Below are 24,508 nucleotides of genomic sequence, written 5' to 3'. Positions count from 1 at the left end.
GAAAATACGGTAACCCCTGAGCCCTGCCGGGTGGACCCAAAAATCAAAAAAAGAAGTAACAAAGCAAAGGATCATACAAACAATGTCCAATGAAAATAAACCTTTACATTTTCCAACAAAACTGAGTTTACCTATAGGGAGTTGAGTGGAAAGGTAGAATCCCACAGGATGGTGTAGTGGGATTCTGACACTTTTGTGAGGCCAACAGCATGATTAGGCCATATAAATCTAATATTTAAGCACTTACATAAGTAGGTACCATATTTCTCAATAATTAAAAATATAAAAAGTTTTAAAATAAAAAATTAAGATTGACCATATGGTTCCCCAAGCCAGGAGTGACGTCTGAGCGCATAGCCAGAAGTAACCCCTGAGCATTACTGGGTGTGGCCCAAAAACCTAAAAAAAAAAAAAAAAAAAAAAAAAAAAAAAAAGATTACAATTGAGTCAACTTGACTCCTGACAAAGAAAAACTAAATAAATGCTATTACAGCAAGTAAAAAAAAAATTGACATGACAAAAGAAGCTTGGAAGTTACTTTTATTGAAGGGGAACAAATACTTGCAATGCCATACATCAGATAAATAGCCAATAATCAAGTTTTGTAAAACACTTAAAATCTCAACCAAAAAATCAATTACCCCATCAAAAAATGGGAGGAGGCAATTAATATATACTTCCCCACAAAGAGGACATCTGGGCAATGAATATACTTATAAAATGTACTTATCATTCATTATTATCAAGCAAATCAAATGCAACTACAAATCAAAATTATGTCATTTTATAACATCAAGAAACTGGAAACAACCAATTTTAGTAGGGATACAATAAAAAGTGCAATAACTAGGGTAGATAACAAACCTATCTCTGTAGGAACTTCGTAGGCAAACACAGATAGCATTACCACATTTTTAAAAATCCTTTTCAGTACTTGGTAGATAACACAAATAACTGAATGTACTAGTCAATCCCTTTGCCAACATTCTAAACACTCATTTTACCATCAAATCTCTGTCACGAAACTCCTTCTCATCCTTTGTTTAATCAGAGCCAAGCTCAGACTGGTTCTAATGCCTCGTCCTTATGTAAATAATGTTGCATTGAATTTTCCTTGTTTTCTTACCTTTGTCCAGTGAGGTTTCAATTTTTTTGGCTTTGAGAGAGGAAACCTAAGACAGATTGAACTAATGTCATTCTTAATCTAGCACTTCTGCTTTTTGATTTTTTTTTTTTTTTGCAATTAATGCTTTAATTTGAACTCTTCTTGAACCCTTCACACAGTCACCCTCTGAGATGAGTCAAGTAGTATCCTTCTTGATTTGGAAATGGAAAGTCAGGTTTGCTGAAATCAAGCTTCTGTTAGATGATTAACTGCTCTGTTTATGCCACCTTCCCACCAAACATTATCAAATCCTTATCAAGGGGCCAGAGACATAGCATGGAGGTAAGGCGTTTGCCTTGCATGCAGAGGGATGGTGGTTCGAATCCCAGCACCCCATATGGTACCCCGAGCCTGCCAGGAGCGATTTGTGAGCATAGAGCCAGGAGTAACCAACCCCTGAGCACTGCCAGGTGTGACCCCTCCAAAAAAAAATAACCTAATCCAAAAAATTAGCATTAGGAGGTAAAGCCCTCTATAGACGGTTTGGCCTTATTTGGCACTAATTTGGAATTAGTACCTTCATAGAACAAGTTCCAGAAACTTTGCATCTTCCAACATAGGAGGCAAGGAGAAGGTTTTCTATGAGCCATGCACAGAAACCTGCACAAACCTTTATATAGCTAAAGTTTCTCAGTCTCTAGATCTGAGATACCCATTTTTGTTGTTTTTAAATCATCCAGCCTCTGGTGTTATGTTAAGATACGGCCAGTTGGTTAAGAAAAATACGTAACAAAGAAATTTTAGATTTCCCAATCAAAATAAAATGCCTAAAAGTAATGTCATTGCATCTTCTGACCAGCTACTATATTACTTGCGACAATAGGAAGTCTCAGGAGTGTATGAGCATGCGTGCATGTTTTTATGTGTGTTGTTGTTGTTGTTGTTGTTGTTGTTGTTGTGGGGCTATGTTTGTGGTGGCTTTACTGGGAGTTCGGAAGCACCCTCTTTTAGGGCTGTCCAAAGTGTACCTCCTGGAAAGAGGAAAAGGGAGGAGAAACCTCCCACTTACCTCCCAGGCCACTCCCAGGCCGCAGCTAGAGGGGCTAAGCCATCAGGACAACTCCTCCAACACAACGATCTCCCCAACTGCTCTTTTGGGCGCGCGAGGGCAAGATTATGCGCTGGCTCACGAGGAACACAGCTCTCACTTATTGGAAGTCCCAATGCATGGTTTCTTGGCCGCTTCTGGATCCAGAGCCCAAGTGAGCCAGTTGTTCTGCTCCCCACACTTAAAACCTCAGCACCCGCCTTTTTCTCAAAGTGGTGTGCCTGTAAGACGACCTTTTCCTTTTCTTCTAAAGCGCTGGGCCCTCTGCCCCTTGATCCTTCTCCTCTCAGAGCCTGAGGCTCCGCCCACTCACGTGACCTCGTGCAACGGTCAAGACCCCCCCAGTATCTGACGTCCGTTTTAGTACCCATTCACTTGCTCCTATGTTCTTCTCCTCTGAACCCCTCCACTTCACATCATGGTTATTCTCAGCAGTCAATTCACTGCAGAATCCAGATGTTTGGCTATCTTTCCAGCCACTCTCATAGCTCTTCCCAAAGTCTTCATCCTGAGCCCATCATGCTCAAGGCTCTATCTAGTCCCAGATGTCTTTTTCTCCAACAAGAATCACCCCTTCTTCTCCCCTGAAATTCTCCACTTTTGTTTATGCCTCCTCTACCCTAATGCCTCAGTATATGGAAACCTCAACAGCTCATCTGTTAGCTCTGCCCTGACTGACCAGCCTTGCGATGCCCCCTCCAATCCTTTGACACACCCCTTAATCAGATATTTCCTCCACTCGGTCATTTCCAATCCCATTCCCATGCCAGTGTTGCCTAGTGGTTTGATTCTCAGGCTATTAAGAATACAAACTCCCTTTCTGAAGCAAACAGTGGTATATCACCTCAGTGTCAAGAAGAGTTCAAGTTATTTTGTTTGTTGAAGATGGGAGGTGGGGGCACACCTGTCTTTCTCAGGGGTTACGCCTGTCTGCACTCAGGAATCATTCTTAGTGGGTTCAGGAGACCTTACAGGATGCCAGGGATCCAGCCCAGGTCAGAGAAGTGCAAGGCAAGCACCTTACCCGCTGTACTTACTATATCTATGGCCCCTAGAAAACTCAAGTTTTATTTGGAAATAAACCTGAACATACACCTCAGGATAAGAGGTTTCTCTTTCTGTTCTTGACAGATTTATTTTGTGTTCCTGAAGAGGTTCCTATTCCTCATTATCTGATCCACATGAGTGTCAGAATTTATTTACATGGGTACTTTTTCTTAGCCTGTTTTACAGTCTGCCAGAGAAAGTGCTTCCTGCTTTCCAGGCCCAGTCAGGGTTCCCTATAGACCTCCTAATCACGCAGGGGTCTCAAAAACTCCCGGCCTGCGGTTCGCAAACAGCCCTCCAGTACAACATTTTGTGGCCCTGCCCTAGAGGAAGCTTTTTTTGTTTTGTTTTGTTTTAGTTGTTTGGGTCACAACCCCAATGTTCAAGGCTTACTACTGACTTTGCACTCAAGGATCACCCCGACTTTGCCTCCTGCAGCCCCTAGGTAAATTGAGTTTGAGACCCCAGTCTGCCCTGAGAATGTTTCCTGCTTGCTCAGCAGCTGTGGACTAGTCCTGGCCAATAAACTTCCCAACATTCAGTGGGCCACTAATCCTCCTCCCAGATGGTTTTAATCCTAGACTTGGACAGTGTCCCTCTTTACAACGTCTGTTTCCCTCCTCGAGGATTATTCTCACTCAGAGGGTAGTCTTCATATTCTTTTCTCCATGTACATAACACTCATTATAGTTAGTTCTTAGGAGGTGAGGAAATTACATAATTTTTATCTTCCTGTGCAATGAAAAGGAAGTTGTAGGATAGAGAAAAACAGTAATTCTCCCCCTGGGGAGGGGATTGTACAGGATCATTTAAAAATGCAACTAGGAGATAAGATGGAAGGGATAGTTAATAAAGTGAACTCCCTCTCTTTTTCAAGATATCTGTCTGGGAAACATTTTGCCATCAACTGAAGTATGAATATATATAGGAGGCATGGGAAAGAAAACCATGGTTGTTTGAAAGTTCAAAACATAGAAAAATATTTCTGTACCTCATTTTATTGTAATGCCCAAAGAGATTATTAAAACCTATAAAGAATCATTATTCAGCCCAAATGCTCTTGGACTCTTTTTACCTTCTACTTCAAAAGGATAATCCTAGTCATTTACTCATCTGGCCAGAAGTCTGAAGAAATGATTCCATTTCTCATGTCACTTGCAGGAGACAGCATATAACCTCCAAGGAATAATATAACTGTAAATTCACCCCAAGCACTGTATATCCAAGCCTAGGTGAACAAGTCTGAATCAGGGTCACACAACAAATAATCCAGACCAGGCTGAGGGTGAAACACCTGTAGTCTGGCAGTCTTCTACCTCGTATGGAGATTGCTGCCTGCCAGAACTACCGTTTTTATTGAGTACAGAGATCACCCCTGGGTGGGGCAGTAAACCCACCCAGATTTACAAGTAAGACAATCTTTGTTTTGGGTGAAACCAAGTTGTAAACAAACATATGCAAAGAAACCAGGGATAAACTTTGTTTTATGTAAAATAAGGTGTAACCCAACAATATTATGTTTCTGTGTCCCTCTTCATAGAGGGAATAACAAGACTTGAAGGAAAGCGATAGTTTTGAAAATCTTTTTTTCATTCTTGTATTCAAAATTGTTTTTGATACAAAGATTCTCTTTAAAATGTGGACTCTTGGTGCCGGAGAGATAGCATGGAGATAAGGCATTCGCCTTGCATGCAGAAGGTTGGTGGTTGGAATCCCAGCATCCCATATGGTCTCCCAAGCCTGCTGGGAAAGATTTCTGAGCCAGGAGGAACCCCTGAGCACTGCCGGGTGTGACTCAAACCTTCTCCCCCCAAATGTGGACTTTGGAGATAGATAAATACTGCAGAGGTTAAGGTGCTTCACTTGCACAGGGATGACCCCATTTTAATCCCTGGCACCACATATTGTTCCTAACTCCTGTTGAGCACAGAACCATGATTAAATAGTGAGCACCACATGATGTGACCAAAAACTGAAATATAAAAGTTTTGTTAAAAAAGTTTTTTTTAGCTAACCTACTATGACAGAAACTTGGATGCTGATTTTAGTTCTGTTATCTCTAGTAGTTCTTAGACCAATCCAGACATAACTTGCCAACCAGGTCAGTGGCACAGGAGAAGGACTTGAATATATTGGTGCTCTTGGGTTTTGCAATGCTAGAACCACCAGGATCATCTTTGTGTTGCTCAGGAAACTCCAAGGCCTTCCCTGACTGTTTGTGGGCCTCCAGAACTACTTTTGAATAATTAGCAGTCTTGGTTCTGGGAATTGAACTCAACTCTAACCCCCATACTATCTCTCTAGCCCCAATTAAGTTTTTTTCTCCAATATGTTTTCATTGGATCACTTGAGATATGCAGTTTGTTTAATTGTATAAAATTAAGGGTTTGGGGGCAGGAGAGATAGCATGGAGGTAAGGCATTTGCCTTGCATGCGGAAGGACAGCGGTTCGAATCCCAGCATCCTATATGGTCCCCTGAGCCTGCCAGGAGCGATTTCTGAGCGCAGAGCCAGGAGTACTGTATTTTTCGGCGTATAAGACGACTTTTAAAACAAAAAATAAAATAAAATTAAGGGTTTGTATGTGTCTCCCTAGGAAAATGATCTGCTGCAGAATTAATGTTCTTTTTATTCATGACATACTTTAAGACAGTTTTCTTCCTCTATAAACTTTCCACCTGACAGCACTATTATTTCTAGATTGTTTTCTTCACTTAGAATAATCAGGAATAATTCTCTTCCCCCACTGTGGTTAATGTTGTTCATTTGCTACCTTTTGTTACCCTTTTATTCTTTCTAGGAGTAGAAACAGAAACTTAGATGTAAATAATATATATGTGAATATATATATATATACATATGAATATATCTCTTCATATTAGATTCAGTCTCCCCCCAAGAAAATAATTACAAAGAAAGGTTATATGATATTCTTTGATTAAATTATTTTATTAAATAAATATATATACAATAAGGTACACACATTATAATGAACTTCTGTGTGTTCAGGCATTGTAGAGGAAACAGCACCTGTGTAGAAAAAATAAAAGCCTACTTGTTCTCATTTGAGCTAAGCTTCTTGCTTACACAGAGAGTTTTCTCTTTTCCTCAGGTGTCTCTGGCACAGCAAAGATCAGAAATATTTGTTCCAGTGTCATCTGGCTGATAGAATAGTCTTCTAAATGGTATTGATCTTTAGCTTCCTCCAAAATGCCAAAGATCTTTAAAAATAAAAGCAAAAATACAATTAGTATTACAATCTTCCCTCACCTCCTACCCAAATGCAACTCTCCACTTGCCAAATTACTATTGGAGAATAAAACGAGGGAGATGACAAATTAAAAACTAATTTCTATAGTCACCTTTCCCCAACTAATGTCCTTGCTGGGAATGTAGTAGTTAACAATCCCTTGAGTTTCCTGCTTTAATTCACTACCTGAGAAAGGAAAGATAGGATAGGTAATTAATGTAACAGATTGTATAGAATATAAAAAAGAAACAAGCAAATAAACTAAACAAAGCAAAATTAAACTTTTAGAATATAAGACTAAATTTGTGGTTTCCAGAAAGGATGGGTCTTTCATGACTTCCATGCAAACAAAAAGATATGTTTATAAATAAATTTAATATTTAGTTTTATTCAGCAAACACATTTGGGGGGCTGTCACATCCAGCAGTTGTCAGGGGTTACTCCTACTGAAATTCAGAAGATCTTCATGGTGCTGTGAATCAAATCAGGGGTTAGTCATATGCAAAGTAAGTGATTTAACCTCTGCACTATCTCTCCAACTCTGAGTAAATATTTTGACATTTATTTTATTCAAGTTGTACTTGACCAAATGTCTAAATGACAATAAAAAAAAAACTCATGATCAGAAAATCTCAGCAATTTTTTCTATTCAAAGGAGATCACTAAACACTGAAACAAGTTCTAATTTTGAAGGTGTGTGCACAAGACATGTAAAGGAAATCCAAGCATAATATACAGGACTCTTACACATTATTGACTTCAAGGTAGTTGTTGCATATTTTTCCCTCAGATTACTTTTGAAAAAGTATTTCCAAATATTACAGAATAAAAAGGAATGACAAGAGGAACATATGCATAATTATTTAAAAATAATAAATCAGCATCACAAACAGTAATTTACTTGTGTATAATATTGATAAAGTATGCACATCATGCCATCTATATGTATTAATTTTTTAAATTTTTGTTTGAAATTTTATCTAAGCACCATATTTATAACAAAGTTGTTGATAATACAGCTGTGACAGGCTTTTAATGTTTCTCAAACAATCCCTCTACCCTTCAACAATATACCCAGTTTTCCACCTACCCCTCAAGACTGCCTTCTTAGCACAAATACACTTATTATTTTATAGAGCTTATTACAACACAAAGGCAAATGGAATGATCAACCATTAGAACAGTAAAGTCAATTTGTAGTCATTCTGTCTCACAATAATTACTAAAGTCAGTGAATTTACTGAGCTATGTGTAGTTGAACCTTCTGTTATTGCTTTTGCTCATCAAGCTTGGTGGTTTCCTATACAACTTTCCCATCAGGATTTTTGTGGTCATATTTGGATGTTGGTATTATGAAATTTGGAGGTGTCGTTCATTATGACTGCATGCTCCAGGAGCTATGAATAGAGAATGACTTGGTGCCTTGGAGGCCTGAGCAAAAAATTGTGTTTTGGTCCACAACTCAATAAATAAAAATTTGAACAAATAAATATGATTACACCTGATTATATGTTCATATTATTGCAAGTTGAATTAATTTGAATGAATTAAAAATATTTTGGGTCACCCTGGTGATGCAGGTTTACAACTATCTCTATGTTCAGAGATTACTTCTATTGAGACTTGGACGACAATATAGGATGCTAGTGATGCAATCCATATCAGCCATGTGCAAGGCAAATATATTATTGCTCTGTACCTCTGGGATAAGTTTTTAAGGTAATATGTTTATAATTGTTTTATGATGTATGAATTTTTATAATTCATTTAATGCCATTATTATCACCATAATAAGATCTTTATGGTATGTCAAGTATTTCAAATACAGAACTTAATGAATTACTTATGCAAAATGATGATGAAAATCCATCTCTATATATGCAAAGTAATAATTTAGATATTCCTATATTTACTTCCCAACTTTAATTTAGAAAAAAAGCAAACATTCCCTTACAAATTCTTTTTATCTAGTATGTACCACTAAAAATGTTGAGTTTACATGCTTTTGTTATTTTTTTAAATATAAATCTTTATTTAAGCACCATGATTACAAGCATGTTTGTAGTTGGGTTTCAGTTATAAAAAGAATACCCCCCTTCACCAGTGCAACATTCCCACCACCAATGCCCTCCTCCTTCCCCACCCCTGCCTGTATTTGTGACGGGCATTCTAGTTCTCTCATTCTTTAACATTGTTATGCTATCAGGGGTTCTCAAACTTTTTAAACAGGGGGACAGTTCACTGTCCCTCAGACCATTGGAGGGTCTGACTATCGTAAAAACAAAACTTATGAATGAATTCTTATGCACACTGCATATATCTTATTTTGCAATGAAGAAACAAAACAGATACAAATACAATATGTGGCCCGTGGGCCATAGTTTGAGGACCACTGTGACTAGTTGTTAGGGTAGTTATTTCCCTAACAGACTTCGCTACTCTTTGTGGTGAGCTTCAAATTGTGATCCAGTCCTTCCAGCCCTTCCGGGCCTTAACTCTATTGTCTCTGGGTCTTATTACAGTAATGTCTTTAATTTTTCTTAAAACCCATAGATGAGGGAGACTATTCTGTGTCTATTTCTCTCCCTCTGACTGATATCACTCAACATAATAGATTCCTTGGGGCCAGAGAGATAACATGGAGGTAGGGCATTTGTCTTGCATGCAGGAGGGTGGTGATTCGAATCCTGTCATCCCATATGGTCACCTGTGCCTTCTATGAGTGATTTCAGAGTGTAGAGCCAGGAGTAATTCCTGAGTGCTGCCAGGTGTGACCCAAGGAGCCAAGAAAAAAACAAACAAACATTAGATTCCATGTACATACACGTATAGGAAAATTTTATGACTTTATCTCTCCTGATGGCTGCATAATATTTCATTATGTATATATGCCACAGTTTCTTTAGCCATTCATGCTTTTGAACTATGAATAAAACTATTTATATAGTCTATGTTTATTTTACCTAATACTTGTAATATTAATTTAGGCATATAGTTACAATTTCTTCAGTTTCAACTTTCTTTGTTCTCCATCTGACTTATTTTCATAACATGATATCCTTCAATTGCAATCACATTGCCTGTTTTTGTTTGATGCTTCTAAGCATTCTTACTTTTGGGTTATTGTGTTGTTTACACCAAAGCTCTTAAATTATTCACCCATTTTGAAACACATAACCTGTTCATGTATTGGCAGAATTAACATAATTAAAATGACAATACCCCCCAAAACATTGTACAGATTTAATGAGATCCCTCTAAAGATACCCATGACATTCTTCAAAGAAGTGGATCAAACACTTCTGAAATTTATTTGGAACAATAAACATCCTAGAATAGCTAAAGCAATTCTTAGGAAAAGGAATATGAGAGGCATTACTTTCCCCAACTTTAAACTGTATTACAAAGCAATAGTTATCAAAACAGCATGGTATTGAAATAAAGACAGAACCTCAGATAAGTGGAATAGGCTTGAATAGTCAGAGAATGCTCACCAGACATACAATCACCTAATTTTTTTTATAAAGGAGCAAGAAATCCTAAATGGAGCAAGGAAAGTCTCTTCAACAAGTGGTGTTGGCACAACTGGTTAGCTACTTGCAAGAAAGCAAACTTAGACCCCCCCCCCCAGCTACCACCATACACAAAGGTAAAATCCAAATGGATTAAAGACCTTGATATCAGACCTGAAACCATAAGGTATATAGAACAACATGTAGGTAAAACACTCCAGGACATTGAAACTAAAGACATTTTTAAGGAGGAAACAGCACTCTCTAAACAAGTGGAAGCACAGATAGACAGACGGGAGTATATTAAGCTGAGAAGCTTCTGTACTTCAAAGGAAATAGTGCCCAGGATACGAATTACCCACTGAGTGGGAGAAACTATTCATCTAATACCCATCAGATAAGAGGAAAAAATACATCTAATCCCATCAAAAATGGGGAGAAGAAATGAACAGACACTTTGTCAAAGAAGAAATACAAATGACCAAAAGGCACATGAAAAAATGCTCCACATCACTAATCATCAGAGAGATGCAAAACAACTATGAGGTACCATTTCACATCAAGGGGATTGGTGGATATCACAAAGAATAATAACAAGCAGTGTTGATGTGGAGAGAATGGAACTCTCATTCACTGTTGGTGGGAATGGCGTCTAGTCCAACCATTATGGAAAACGATATAAAGATTCCTCCAAAACCTGGAAATTGAGCTCCCATATGACCCAGCTATACCACTCCTAGGGATATACCCTAGGAACACAAAAATACAATACAGAAATCTCTTCTTCACACCTATGTTCATCGCAGTATTATTTACAATAGCCAGACTCTGGAAACAACCAAGATGCCCTTCAATGGATGGATGGCTAAAGAAACTGTGGTACATAAACACAATGGAATATTATGCAGCCATCAGGAGAGATGAAGTCATGAAGTTTTCCTATACATGGATGTACATGGAATCTATTATGCTGAGTGAAATAAGACAGAGGGAGAGAGGCACAGAATAGTCTTACTCATCTATGGGTTTAAGAAAAATAAAAGACACTTTTGCAATAATTCTCAAAGACAAAAGAGAGGAGGGCTGGAAGGTCCAGCTCACAACATGAAGCTCCACAAAGAGTGATGAGTGCAGCTAGAGAAATAACTACATTGAGAATTATCCTAACAAATTGAATGAATGAGAGAAGTATAAAGCCTGTCTAGAGTACAGGCGGGGTGGGGTGGGGAGGAGGGAGAGTTGGGACATTGGTGATGGGAATATTGCACTGGTGAAGGGGTGTTCTTTACATGACTGTAACCCAACTACAATCATATTTGTAAGCAAGGTGTTTAAATAAAGATATTAATAAAAAATTATTCACCCATTTGAATTTGAAGCAAGTAAGTCAAGTTCATTCTTGAAGTTCTTTCTGTCTCTTTCCATCTTTCCCCCATTTTGTGACCTTTATGTAACTTTCTGTTTCCTAGTAAAATTTCCTTACCTTTTATGAAAAAGAAGTTAGTATTTCTTGTTGAACTGATTTAGAGACAATAAAGTCCTTAAGCTACTGTCTGTCCACAAACATTTTCATCATCAAATCTAAGTGAAAATCTATTAGTGTAGAGGCATTTTTGGAAGTTCATTTTATTCAAGATACTGTGCACATATAAAAATTATCTTCTGGCATCATAAGTTTCCTTTGAAAAATTTAATACTTAATGCTAATCTGAGTCAATATGAATCAATGCTATTCTTAGTTTATCCCTTTCTGAATCATGCCTTTTTGATTGCTCTGCTTCTTGGTGTTCTTCCCTTGGGGTTTATTTTATTTGAAATAGTTGAGGCTTTCTCCATCAGAATACAGGCCTTCCTGTCAAATAGGGATAACTATTTACCACTACTTCCACCAGCAACCTTCTCCTGTCTCTATTTACTCTCCATCTGGAATTCCTAAAATTTGGATGCTATTCTTACTACAGTAAGAAGTAGAAGATAAAACGTACTACAGTAAGAACCTTACATTTGTAGGGTGTTATCCATCTATTATAATTATTTTTTCTTTATCCTCTTCTTCATTTATTATGTCCATAACATTTTTTTTCTTTTTGGTTTTTGGGTCACACTTGGCAGCACTCAGAAGTTACTCCTGGCTCTATACTCAGAAATCACTCCTGGCATGCTCAGGGGACCATATGGGATGCTGGAATTTGAACCACCGACCTTCTGCATGCAAGGCACACCTTACCTCCATGCTATCTCTCGGGCCCTCAGAAAATTTTCTTAAGGCTCAGGGTTTTTTGTTTTTTTTTTTTTACTTTTTTTTACTGCTGAAACCTGCTATCTGGTTTCAGATTAACTATTGTACTCTTTCAGCTGCTTCATTTTGGCTTTGAAAAGTCTCTTCATTTATTATTTAAAACTTTTAATAAGCTTAATTATGGCCTCTTTTAGTAAGTTTTTTCATTTCATTTCAACATCAATAGTATTGTTGGTCTGAGGTGCAGCGTTTCTATATTAGAGACTGCTGATAGGTTTGAAGATCTTCCTGGGATTTTATCTCACCTATAAAAACAACTGAATTCTTCCTTTTTATTGTATTGTTCCTAGTTCTATGTGAATATTATTTCAAATATAAACTTGGGCAGTGATCAGGGTCTCTGGCATTAAATTTATGTAATCCTGTATGGCAACTGAGGGTTTGTCATTTCAGACTTCCTGTAACAGCTATGGCCTGGAGATCTATTTTGTCGGAATCTTTTCAAGAATTTTTAGTTACTGATATCCTACAAATAGTGTGGAATCAAAGTCTACCCCATTAGGGATAGTTGTAGCAAGTAGGGATAATTGCTGTGCACCAAATAACAGCTGTTTAGTGATCTTCATAGTTACTATTTGATTTGTTTTTGTCAGTATTGACAACAATTACAGAGTTTAAGTTCGGCAGACTTGGGTAGTAATGTGATTCTGTAACATCTTTTCTGTATTTCAATGAACTTAATGCTGTTATAGATGAGTTTCCCCCATATACTAAATTACTACATCTGAGCTGTTTTGAACAATTATCAGGCATGGTGGCATAGTTCCTGCTTTGTAAACCATGGTGTTTAAATAAAGTTTCTAACAAAGGCACAGAAATTTTACCTTTAGAAGACATATTGTATAGATTTCACAAACATGTAGATTGCTTTTTAGTGATACCGATTTGTTCTTTTTAAAATAATTATGTATAAGTTCCTGTCATTCCTTTTTCATTATGTAGCTTTTTTTTTTATAAACGATTTTCTCAAGAGCAATGTGAGGAAAGAATGTTCAACAACCACCTTTCAGTTAATAATGTAGATGAAACCTGTATCTTGCACCTAGATTTCCTTTAAGTACCTGTGTATACATCTTCAAAGGTAGGGCTTGTTTCAGTGTTTAGTGCTCTCCTTTGAGTAGAGAAAATTGCTAAGGTTTTTCTGATCATAAATAATTTTTATGATCATTTAGAGACATTTGATAAGATAGAACTTAGATAAAGTAAATGTCAAATCTTTACTGAGAGTTGGAGAGATAGTACAGAGGTTAAGGCCCTTTGTATATAAATAACCCTGATTAGATCCACAGCACCATCAAGATCTCCTGGATAACAGTAGAAGAACCTGACAACATCTGGATGTACTAAATTATTTGCTGAGCAAAAATGAATGTTGAATTTATTCATGTGCATGCTTCAAGATACATATCATTGCTATGCCCCCCAAAAGGTAACTGTCTTCCTATGCATCTCTTCTCTATCTGTGCTTTACCACCAAATCTTTAGCTATCTTAATTCTTTTTGATTTTTAGTTTTTGGTTTTTGGGCCACAGCTAGTGACACTCAGGGGTTATTTCTGGATATATGCTCAGAAATTGCTTTTGGCTTGGGGGACTCGTGCAAGGCAAATGCCTTATAGCTTGCACCACCGCTCCTGCCCCCTCTATTTTAATTCTTACTCTGCATTAATTAAGTTATTTTCCATTGCCTAGACAGAAACTTCCACTTTCTCAGCCTGACAAACAGTGGGAAATTCTGCAACATATCACTAATACTAGAAAGTAGAAACTAAGATTGAAACAATAAAAGTATTCTTAACAGGTTTGCCTTGCCTTTTTTTCTATTTTGTAGACAGAGGTAAGAGAAAGGGCATCACTGGCATTATACATTCTAAGGTGAGATGCATGTTGAAACAAACCTAGTTTTATAGGAAAAATGATTCTTCTTTGCATTTATAAGACCATATCTAGATTAAAAAAAAACATTAGTGTTCTATGCTTATTTGAAAGAAAATAGCTGAATAAAGTTTATATGTACATACCATGTGGAAAAATTTAGAATAGTGCTGAGGCACTAGTTTAGATCTATATTTCATGTGAATAGCACAAGCCCAAACTGTCTTATTAAATAATGCAAGAAATTAGTAAAAATATTTCTGTAGAAGCATGGTGGATCGCAGAAGCAAATATCCCACAAGGAATTCAGCATTAAATATCAATAAATAATACTAAAATAGTTATTAAAGATATATCACTCATGTTATCATGATATAAGAACATGAGGGGACGGGGCAGGGAAAAAAAAAAAGAACATGAGGAATTAAAATTTTCTAACATGATTAGCTCAACCAAATTTACCTGGAAATTCTGTCTCAATGAAAATTTTAAACTCATTCATTTTCTGCTCACGTGCCTCACTCTTGACCTTCACCTTCACTATGTAAATGTTGCCAAACTTGTTCTTGAGATGCTGAGGGCTGCCCAAGCACACAATCTTCCCTTGTACCAAGATGGCCAGTTTGGTACAGATGGCATCACATTCCTCCATACTAATAAAACAAAAGCACCAGAGTGAATAAATCTAAAAACCTCTTCTTTGGAGGACCTTCTGTTCTGTGGTTCAAATAGAGCTCTATGCTTACATTTGGGAAAGGAAGATTTTACACGTGATAATTAGCAGAATAGCAAAATCTCCCCTACCCTCCTTCAGAGAAAACATCTCTAACTTCCTATTTTCTCACCAAGCATTTGATCATTTAACTCATTGGGGATTCTGGACCCACTCTATTAATTTAGTTTCATAAGAAACTCAATTATTGAAGGTAATTAGTATCCCATATTCCTAGCCCCACATAATTCCATTTTATTTTATTTTATTTTTATTTTTTTATTTTTTATTTTTATTTTTTGGTTTATGGGTCACACCCTGCAGCGCTCAGGAGTTAATTCTGGCTCTATGCTCAGAAATCGCCCCTGGCAGGCACAGGGAACCATATGGGATGCCAGGATTCAAACCACCATCTTGTCCTTCTGCATGAAAGGCAAATGCCTTACCTCAATGCTATCTCTCCGGCCCCATAATTCCATTTTATAGCCACTCTAATAGTGTTAATCCTGAAGCAAGCCTCCCAAACAAACACACCTGTGGGAAGATATCACAATGACCTTGCCGCTCTCACGTGCTTGTGTCACGACATTCCAGAGCAGGTGTCGGGCAAGGGGATCCATACAAGTTGATGGCTCATCCATCAAAATGACTGAAGGGTTTCCCATCATAGCAATAGCTGTACTCAGTCTACGTTTGTTCCCTCCACTTCATGGTTTTGAAGGAACAGTAGAAGAAAGAAGAGGATATACAAATCAGTTATTGACAGGAAAAAACTTAGCCCAAATTTTCAAATGCTGATACTCTAGCAAATGTTTTACTAGTCAGTCTCAATGGTAATTATATGAGCATTCAAAAAATTAGTTAAACCCCAAAGTGCATATTCATTCATTTATTTGGAATATAAAAAGTGACTTTTATGTGATTGTCACATTGTTTTTACTGGCATTTATTTTGTTCTTAAGGTGTCATTATTTTTTCCGGTACATAAACCCTAGTACATTTGGAAAGGCCTGAATTCATTTCTTTCTTAAGAGACAAAGAACCGGGCCCGGAGAGATAGCACAGCGGCTAGCACAGTGGTGTTTGCCTTGCAAGCAGCTGATCCAGGACCAAAGGTGGTTGGTTCGAATCCCGGTGTCCCATATGGTCCCCAGTGCCTGCCAGGAGCTATTTCTGAGCAGACAGCCAGGAGTAACCTCTGAGCACCGCCGGGTGTGGCCCAAAAAACAAAAACAAAAACAAAAAAAACAAACAAAAAAAAGAGAGACAAAGAACCATAGAGACAATAAGCTCCATATGGCAGGGTTGGAGAGATATTGCAGAGGTAGGGTGCTTGTCTTTGCATGCAGCTGACCCAGATTTGGTATGGTCCCCTGAGCCCCATCGGAGTAATTCCTCAGTGCAGGGCCAGGAGTAAAACAAATACACGAAGAAGTATTAACTGCTTCTTATGGATGTTGAGATGATATTTAAAAAATAATTAAGATTTACCTGCAAAGGTAAATCATATAACTACATTGATCTATGGCTACATTAAAATCTCAGCAACCCATTATACTGTTGTTTAGTAATGGCAGGAGATATACAATGACTCACCTGTATGTTTTTATAATCTTGTCAGCGTGGGTTTCTAGTTGTAGAGAACACAAACTTCTTGTTACATGCTCACTAATACTATGCTCAGGTATTCCCCACAATCTGGCATACATGATCAATATTTCCCGAGCAGTCATATAATCCAACAAGGCATCAAATTGAGGGCAATAGCCAACTTTTGACTTCACCTAAATGCAAGAATTGCCTTAATAAATGTCTATGCCATCTATCCTGCTAGGACTCACAGAGAGAAGACTCCTAATGCTTGAGACATTTCTTCTAAGAATTCTACCAAAATGTTTGGTTTCTGAAGCCTACAAATTTATAATCATTGGATCTCTTGTACTAAATTGGATTAACATGTCCCTAATTGAGTTTTGGCGTATGATAAAATCATAAGTAAAAAATAGTAAAATCCTTGGTGTTGGGCCAGTAGTCACAAACTAGAAATTACCCTCATTAATGAGACACTTCAATGAATATGGCCATCATGGAAGATGTTGCACTAAAAAACATTCAGTCATGTATTTATCTTGTTTTAAAGTGAAATTGAATGAGAAGCAAAGTGATCCTTTCAAATGGGATACTGTTATAAATACCTGTTCTAAATAACAGTTACTTCATAAGTAATCAATAGTTTTTATGTATTATAGAAAGATATATACTGACAGATAAAATATAAAACTAAAATTAACTTTAGAATAATTAATTTAATTTATTTTATGTTTTGGGCCACACTTGATGGTACTCAGGGCTTACCCCTGGCTCTGTGCTCTGGGATCACTCCTAGTAAGATTGAGAGACCATATAGAATTCTGAGGATCAAATCTCAGTTGAACTCATGCAAAGCAAATGCCTTCTATATTGTACGATAGCTTCCGCCACAATTTAAATTCTTGCAAACAAGTAATTGAAATGAACACTTATTCCTCTAGATATTACTATATAACTATATGTTCCTGGGCATTTGGAAAAATCAGCTGAAACTAATTTTAGATATAGATTTAAAGTTTATATAATTTTAAAGATAAATGAGGCATGTGTATGTATATGTGTATATATATATATATATATATATATATATATATATATATATATATAACCCAATGGACAAGGAGACAAGAAAATAAATTAACAAATTTCGACCTTTCATTACAAAACTGGAATTAACATGAAGTATTTGGAGTGTGAAAGGAAAAAAGGTTTAGAAGTGAGTTATGGCAGTGGTGATATTTCCTGAGTGGTGTAATGATTCATCAAAATCATATGCATTAACACTATTGCAATTATGTTACTTAATGTGCAATAAAATGTAAATAAGCAAATATATCTATATCTATATATCTATCTATATAATATATGCTCAATGGAATACTCCTCAGTTATTTAAAAGTGAAGTCTTGGGGCCTGAGCTATAGCGCAGCAGTAGGTTGTTTGCTTTGAAAGTGGCAGACCCAGGACGAACCTGGATTCAATCCCCGGTGTCCCATATGGTCCCCCAAGTCAGGAGCAATTTCGTTGTTTTTTTTTTTGTTTTTGTTTTTTTGGTTTCTGGGTCACACTCAGCAGCACTCAGGGGTTACTCCTGGCTCTACACTCAGAAATCACTCCTGGCAAGCTCGGGGGACCATATGGGATGCTGGGATTCGAACCTTCTGCATGCAAGGCAAATGCCCTACCTTCATGCTATCTCTCCGACCACAGGAGTGATTTCTGAGCTCATATCCAGGAGTAACCCCTGAGTGTAACCAGGTGTGGCCCCCACACAAACAAACAAAAAAGAATGTCTTATCTTGTTGACAATGTGAATGGAATTTGAGGTGATTAAGTTAAAAAGATGCCACAAAGTGGGAGATGGCTTTCTTCATTTGCAAAATATTAATAGCCAAATAGCAACGAAATCTCTCTTTTTTTTTGAAAAAAAAAAAATACTGTGATTACCAGAGAGAGGGAAACTGTGGTAAAAAAAAAAAAAAAAAAAAGAAGTAGCGTTAATCTGATATGGGATTAGCACCAAGAGCTTCTGGTCATAGGTGTGGTAAAATTATACACATAGAGTTGTAGGGCTTTTTGCCTGAAATTTCAAGTTTGGTAAAACAATTGTAAGTCAATACAGTTTTATTTGTAGGGGAATTGGGCCACAGCTGGCTTTGCTCAGAACTTATTCCTGGCTCTGTGCTCAAAGATCACTCCTTATGGGGGTTAGAGGACCTAATAGAGATCATCAGCAATGCTAGGGTCAAACTAGAATTGACTTGACCACCTGTGCTATAGCTCTGGTTCCATAAAATCTTATTGTTTTTAATTTGAAAAACAAAGATCCAAAACATTAAATTAAAATAAGCATAAGTGAGAGGTGAATACTGCAAAAATACAATACATCATGGTTATTGATTTAACAACAAAGTAGATATCCTAGGATAGATTTTTTTTAGAATAGTGTAACCTTTTGAAGCTAAATAAGAAAGATGTAGCTTGAGCTTATCAATTACAATTACAGATATTAAACAATAATAAAATGTTCTGCACAACATATTTTAGGAACAAAGGAGTCAGAAGTAAATTTTTATCACAATTTAAAGCTCTTTTAAATACCAACAAAACAGAGCATTGTCACAATCGTTCTGTGAGATTATATTAATAAAATCCAATATTAAAGAATGACTATAAAATATTTGTAGTGAATATGATTTAAAAATATTCAACACAATATGCCACATTGAATCAAACAGATGACTGGATAAAGAAGCTATAGTACTACACATACAATAGAATATTGCCCAGCCATAAAGAAAAATGAAATCATCCAATTTGACTATACATTGAAGAATGAAATGCCTTGGAGAAAGAGGGACAGACAGAATGATTTCACGTATATTCGGGCTAAAAAATAAAAATCTAGTAGAAAAATAACAAAAGCCAAAGGCCATAGTAATGAAGAACAGAACTGAGCTTGAGATGGATGACTGCTATTGGAGAGGAAATAGGGCAGGACTGTGAAGGGACCGCTAAGACAATAATAGAGGAAAGTGGTTGCTTTGAACCAAAACCAGGGAATAAAAGAATTTACAGTGCTGTAAACACCACCATACTAAACCATAGTAAACCATAGTGCCTAAAAGTTGGGGCTGGAGGAAAGGGAGATGAAATAATTACCTGATTCAGGGACAGGCTGTGGAGTGGGAAGGAAACTGGGGACATTGGTGGAGGGAAGTGCACTCTGGTTGAATGGACTGGTGTTGGAACATTGTATGCCTGAAATTCAATCATGAATAACTTAGGGATTTGTTTGTAAAAATTTTTTGATTTGGCTTTGAGCCATACTTGGTGGTGCAGTGGTGCTCAAGTCTTACTTGTAACTGTACTAGGGATCACACCTGACAAGCTTGTGGGACCATATGGGGTGCCAGAGATCCAACCTGGATTAGCCAGGTGCAAAGTACTTCCACAATGTGAATATACTGTACTTATGTTCAATAAATTATTTGGAGATCTGGTAACAGTATTTCTTTTTTTTTCTCTTTTTTTTAGGGGAAAGAGAAGGGAGAGAAGTGGGGGAGGTGTGAGGAAGAAAAGGGGGGAGAGGAGAGGACAGAAGAGGCAGGGAGAGACTAGGGAAGAGGAGAAGGGAGGGGTGAAAAGAGGAGGGAAGAGGAGGAGAGGAGAGGAGGGGAAGAGGAAGAGGGGTAGACCTGGTAACAATATTTCTATTCTTATAATATAATGGTTATTATTAGAATCTATAATAGCCAAATGTATAATGATGGTGAATAGCTTGAAGAATAAATGGGGAATTATTTTTCAATGGTGCATTATTTTCAATATGGATGATAACAGTTATATGAATGTTTTGAGTGTCATAAAATTCTATTTTCAAAAATTCTTATAATAGCTGATTTTGTTATGCAGTTTCCTTAAAAAAAAAGGACAATGATTTAAGAAAGGACAATGATGGGTCAGAGTGATAGAATAGTAAATAGGGAATTTGCTTTGCATGTAGCTGAGCTGGACTTAATCCCTGTATCATCTGTGATACCCTGAGCCTGCTAAGTGCTCAGATACCTCTGAGTGCAGACCAGTAAGCCCTGAGCACCACCAGACGTGGCACAAAAACAAAATAAAAAGACAATGTAAAGAAAAAAATTTAAGCTGCAAAAGGTAACAATCAGTCATATTAAATATTCAAGATACATGAAACTGAAGAGACTCCATAGGATTTTGGGGAGAAAACTTCTTAGGCTTTATTGAATCAGTCTTTTGTTTCATCTTCGTTTATTTTGCCTGTATATCTAATCACATTAAAAGTTGACACTTTCTTTTTGGGGGGAGGGGGCCCACATCCCTTGATAGTGACACTCAGGGGTTACTCCTGGATATTTGGTCAGAAATTACTCTTGGCTTGGGGGACCATATGGGACATAGGGGATTGAGCCCAGGTCCATCCTGGGTCAGCTTCATGCAAGGCAAATAAATGCTCTACCTCTGCTCTGGTCTCTAAAAGTTGACACTTATAGAGTCAACTTATAAGTGGACACTTACTTATAGGGTCCAGACTTTTCTCTTTGTTACTAAATTTAAGATTTCCATGAATTTTCACCATCAGGAAACTATCAATGTTACCAGAATAATTAATACTTATCTGAAGGGATTTATTTGGCATTTATCCAATATTTATTATCCAATATTTAATTAACATTTAATTGGTATATATCCAAATGGGTTTAATTAGTGACACAAATAAAAATGTTTATTGGGAAATTTATCCACTCCTTTCTTCCCAGGAAATACATAATTAGACACTCACCTCCTTTAATTATAAATCAATTTTTCCTTCTTTGGCTTCTTTGTTTCTAGTTTAGATGGAGTCAAGTTATTTAATAAGACATCTCTACAACTTCAAGTCATTTCTAAGTTATCCCTTTCCTTCATAGATAATTTTATGCAACATAATAATTCAAATTTTAGCTTTACTTCTGGTATTAAACTAGTTCAAACAAAGTGGTTCAAACCCATGTTTCTAATTACATGATTATAGTGTCTCATGAACTGAAGAGGAAAGAATTATAACATGCCATCTTCCTTAAGCTGACATTATAGGTGCTAAACTAAATGGACACTTTCTCTTGCCAGGCATTTACTTGTTTGTATGTGACACCTTAGACATTTCATTTCCTTGAATTTCTTTCTCTATTTGGTTTCTTCTGTTGATTATTACTGTCTGCCAGATGGTATGTTCAGAAAATTATTGGTTAATACAGGGCTATAAATATAAAAGACATTTTTGTATAAGATATTTTACAAGTCATTTTTATGAAAGGGATATCAATTCACTTACTTTGATTATGTATTTTTGACCAGCACCTTTCTACTTCTTTATGTGCTGCTGGAATAAAAATCCAGGGCCTCAAATATGACTGGCAAGTGCTGTACTGCTGAGATACCTCATCAGTCCTGATTACTTTGATTGGCATCACTCTAAAAGTCCATCTGGACTGTTCTAGGATTCTAAGATTGATCAAGGTCTAGTTGTAACTGAAGTGTCAATAGTATTTTACTGAGTTTTTTCTTTTTCCTTTTTTTGTTTTTAACAGCACCTTTACTGATACAGTGTTGAGAAAATTTGCCCTGGACTATAACAATCTCAAAGGAAAAAAGATGCTATCATCTTATCTTCTGCTCTTGTTGAGTCAATGTGTCTCCTCAAAACTTTTTGTTTCACATGGTGGTTAATGGGGAATAAGGAAAAGTGTAGGAGTGAGTGTATTTTTTGTGTGGTCCTGGATAGCAATGAAATGGCTCTGTAAGGGAAAGGTGAAAATCACACATCTATAGAGCAGTAAGATTAACCACCTGATATTCCATTACAATATTGGTCAAATGTAAAAAAATCAATGAAAAATGTTGTCTAGAATAGACAAATGTAGTTTGTAGTATTAATATTAATGCATTTCAGAATTGGCATGTATCTCTAGCCTATATATACACTATATGTCTTCATACCTCTTTCTCGTAATAGACTATAATAGCTTCTTACCCTTTTGGTATTTTTAGTAATGTTAGAACCATCAATAAACACATCGCCAGATGTAACAGTCTCCTCTTCTGTCAGAATTTTAAATAAAGTAGTTTTACCAGCTCCTGTGTATCCTACCACTCCAAAGCACTCTCCCTTTTGAATTTCAAGGGAGATATTTTTCGCAGCAATAACAAGTGGATATTTAAAATATATCTAAAATATATAGAAAAACATTATAGTGAAGAATATGTATAGATAAAAGACATAAAACACCCCCCCTTGTGTCATAGACAACTTTAAGGTATTTTGTAAGAGTTTTTCTATTACTCTGGGAAAACATACACACACATTTACACACAGTCATGAACACCTAGTGACAATTGATGCAGAAATGACAAATAGTTATGAAGGAATGAAACTAACATTTGTTAGCTACAAATGCTGATACCTTTATGAGTTCTTTTATAAGTACTGTTGAATTCAGTGATTCTGGGGTCATTGTCATAATTTTTATTCTTTCATTTTGTACATCTTCATCTTCTGTTTCTGTATATAATTCTTGAGACATATTTTTCTAATTTTTTCAAGACAAGAATCATATAGGTGGAAAGTTTTTAAGCATATGGTTTAAAACAAGTCTCTTCCTAAAAGCTAAACTGAATGATAATCTTAATGACAAAATAGAATGTCTAAGTCACTAAAAATGTATAAATATTAACCATCAACAACTTATACAACTTCTGTAGCTCTTGACTAGTTATCCAATAATGAATACTTTATCAGACTATAGAGTATGGGGACTTGGGGAGAAAGAAAAACTGTTCTGTACTGTTTATAGAGTGTAAATTAGCAAGCTAAACGATAGGGTCTAAATATTGAAAAGCAACTAACTATTCAAACCAGTCATGACAAAATGAAAACTCATAGGTCTAGGGGCTGGAGAGAGAGCACAGCATAGGGCATTTACATTGCACGTGGCTGACCCAGGACCAGCAGTGGTTTGATTCCCAGCAACCCATATGGTCCCCTGAGCCTGCCAGGCGCAATTTCTGAGTGCAGAGCCAGGAGTAACCCCTGAGTGTTGCCAGATATGAACCAAAAGCGGAAGAAAATAAAAACAAACCAACCAAACAAACAAACAAACAAAAAACAAACCAAAAAAACCTCCCACAGGACAGGTCTAATATCCTCAAAGTCTAATCTAGTTTATTGTAGGTTACTAGATCATGAGATACAAGAAGAAAATAAAAGAAGTTCTAGACTCCTGCTGTGGGATTTTAAAGGTCATCTGCATTCCTCCATACTTGGTTTCCTGATTTTCTGCTTCAGGCTCAGCAAACTTAATAACAGCAGGGCTACAGAGAAAAACCCCAGCAAACTTAATCCCCGCCCACAACAGTGGTGCCAGGCTCCTGCCGTGGACTTACATAGGTTCTCTGAATTCCTTCTACTTGGCTTCCTGATTTCCTGCTTGAGGCTGCAAAAGAAGATCCCAGCAAACTTCATTCCATCAAGGTAGGATTACCCTGCCCACAAAAGGTGGTGTCAAAGGAGCACAGCCATTTTGATTCATGACCTTGCTGATCTTCTAGCCAATGAACTCCACCATAATGCATACAAAACAAAAACAAAAACACAGTACAAGCAAGACAATGGTAAAACAATGCAGGCCAACTCCATGCACAGAGAATGAAGATGGCAGCTCTGATGACCTGAGAAGAGACAATTACAGTTAGCCTCTCAGATAAGGAGTATAGAGAAAAAATATGGAGGATGGTCATAGGACTCAAAGAAAGCATTTATCAAGTTGAATGGAACACAAATAAAAATCAAGAGGTCATAAAGATAGAAATCAGAAAACTCCAAACTGAAATAATGGGTCTGAAAAACTCAGATGAAATGAAAACCTCAGTAGAAAGCCTCTCCAACAGAGTAACAGCAGCTGAGAACAGAATCAGTGAGTAGAGAGATGAGATGCATAAAAACTCC

General features: G+C 36.8%; 1 protein-coding gene across 1 annotated transcript in view; it reads right to left on the bottom strand.

Moving 5' to 3' along the window:
• Positions 1 to 6,343: 6,343 nt before the first annotated feature.
• Positions 6,344 to 24,508, bottom strand: part of LOC126029907 (phospholipid-transporting ATPase ABCA3-like) — a 113,690-nt gene continuing 95,525 nt past the window's right edge. Inside the window, exons 25-31 of the mRNA XM_049788148.1 lie at positions 22,968 to 23,093; positions 22,538 to 22,732; positions 16,504 to 16,691; positions 15,442 to 15,612; positions 14,658 to 14,848; positions 6,623 to 6,696; positions 6,344 to 6,481 (exon numbers count right to left, since the gene is read on the bottom strand). Of these exons, the coding sequence (XP_049644105.1) occupies positions 6,344 to 6,481; positions 6,623 to 6,696; positions 14,658 to 14,848; positions 15,442 to 15,612; positions 16,504 to 16,691; positions 22,538 to 22,732; positions 22,968 to 23,093 (1,083 nt within the window). The remainder of the gene's footprint in view (positions 6,482 to 6,622; positions 6,697 to 14,657; positions 14,849 to 15,441; positions 15,613 to 16,503; positions 16,692 to 22,537; positions 22,733 to 22,967; positions 23,094 to 24,508) is intronic.

The sequence above is a fragment of the Suncus etruscus genome, chromosome 15 (genome assembly GCF_024139225.1).
Source record: "Suncus etruscus isolate mSunEtr1 chromosome 15, mSunEtr1.pri.cur, whole genome shotgun sequence".
In the NCBI taxonomy this organism is placed as follows: domain Eukaryota; kingdom Metazoa; phylum Chordata; class Mammalia; order Eulipotyphla; family Soricidae; genus Suncus; species Suncus etruscus.
The sequence above is the reverse complement of the archived record's forward strand: the minus strand, read 5'-3'. Positions and strand labels throughout refer to the sequence as shown.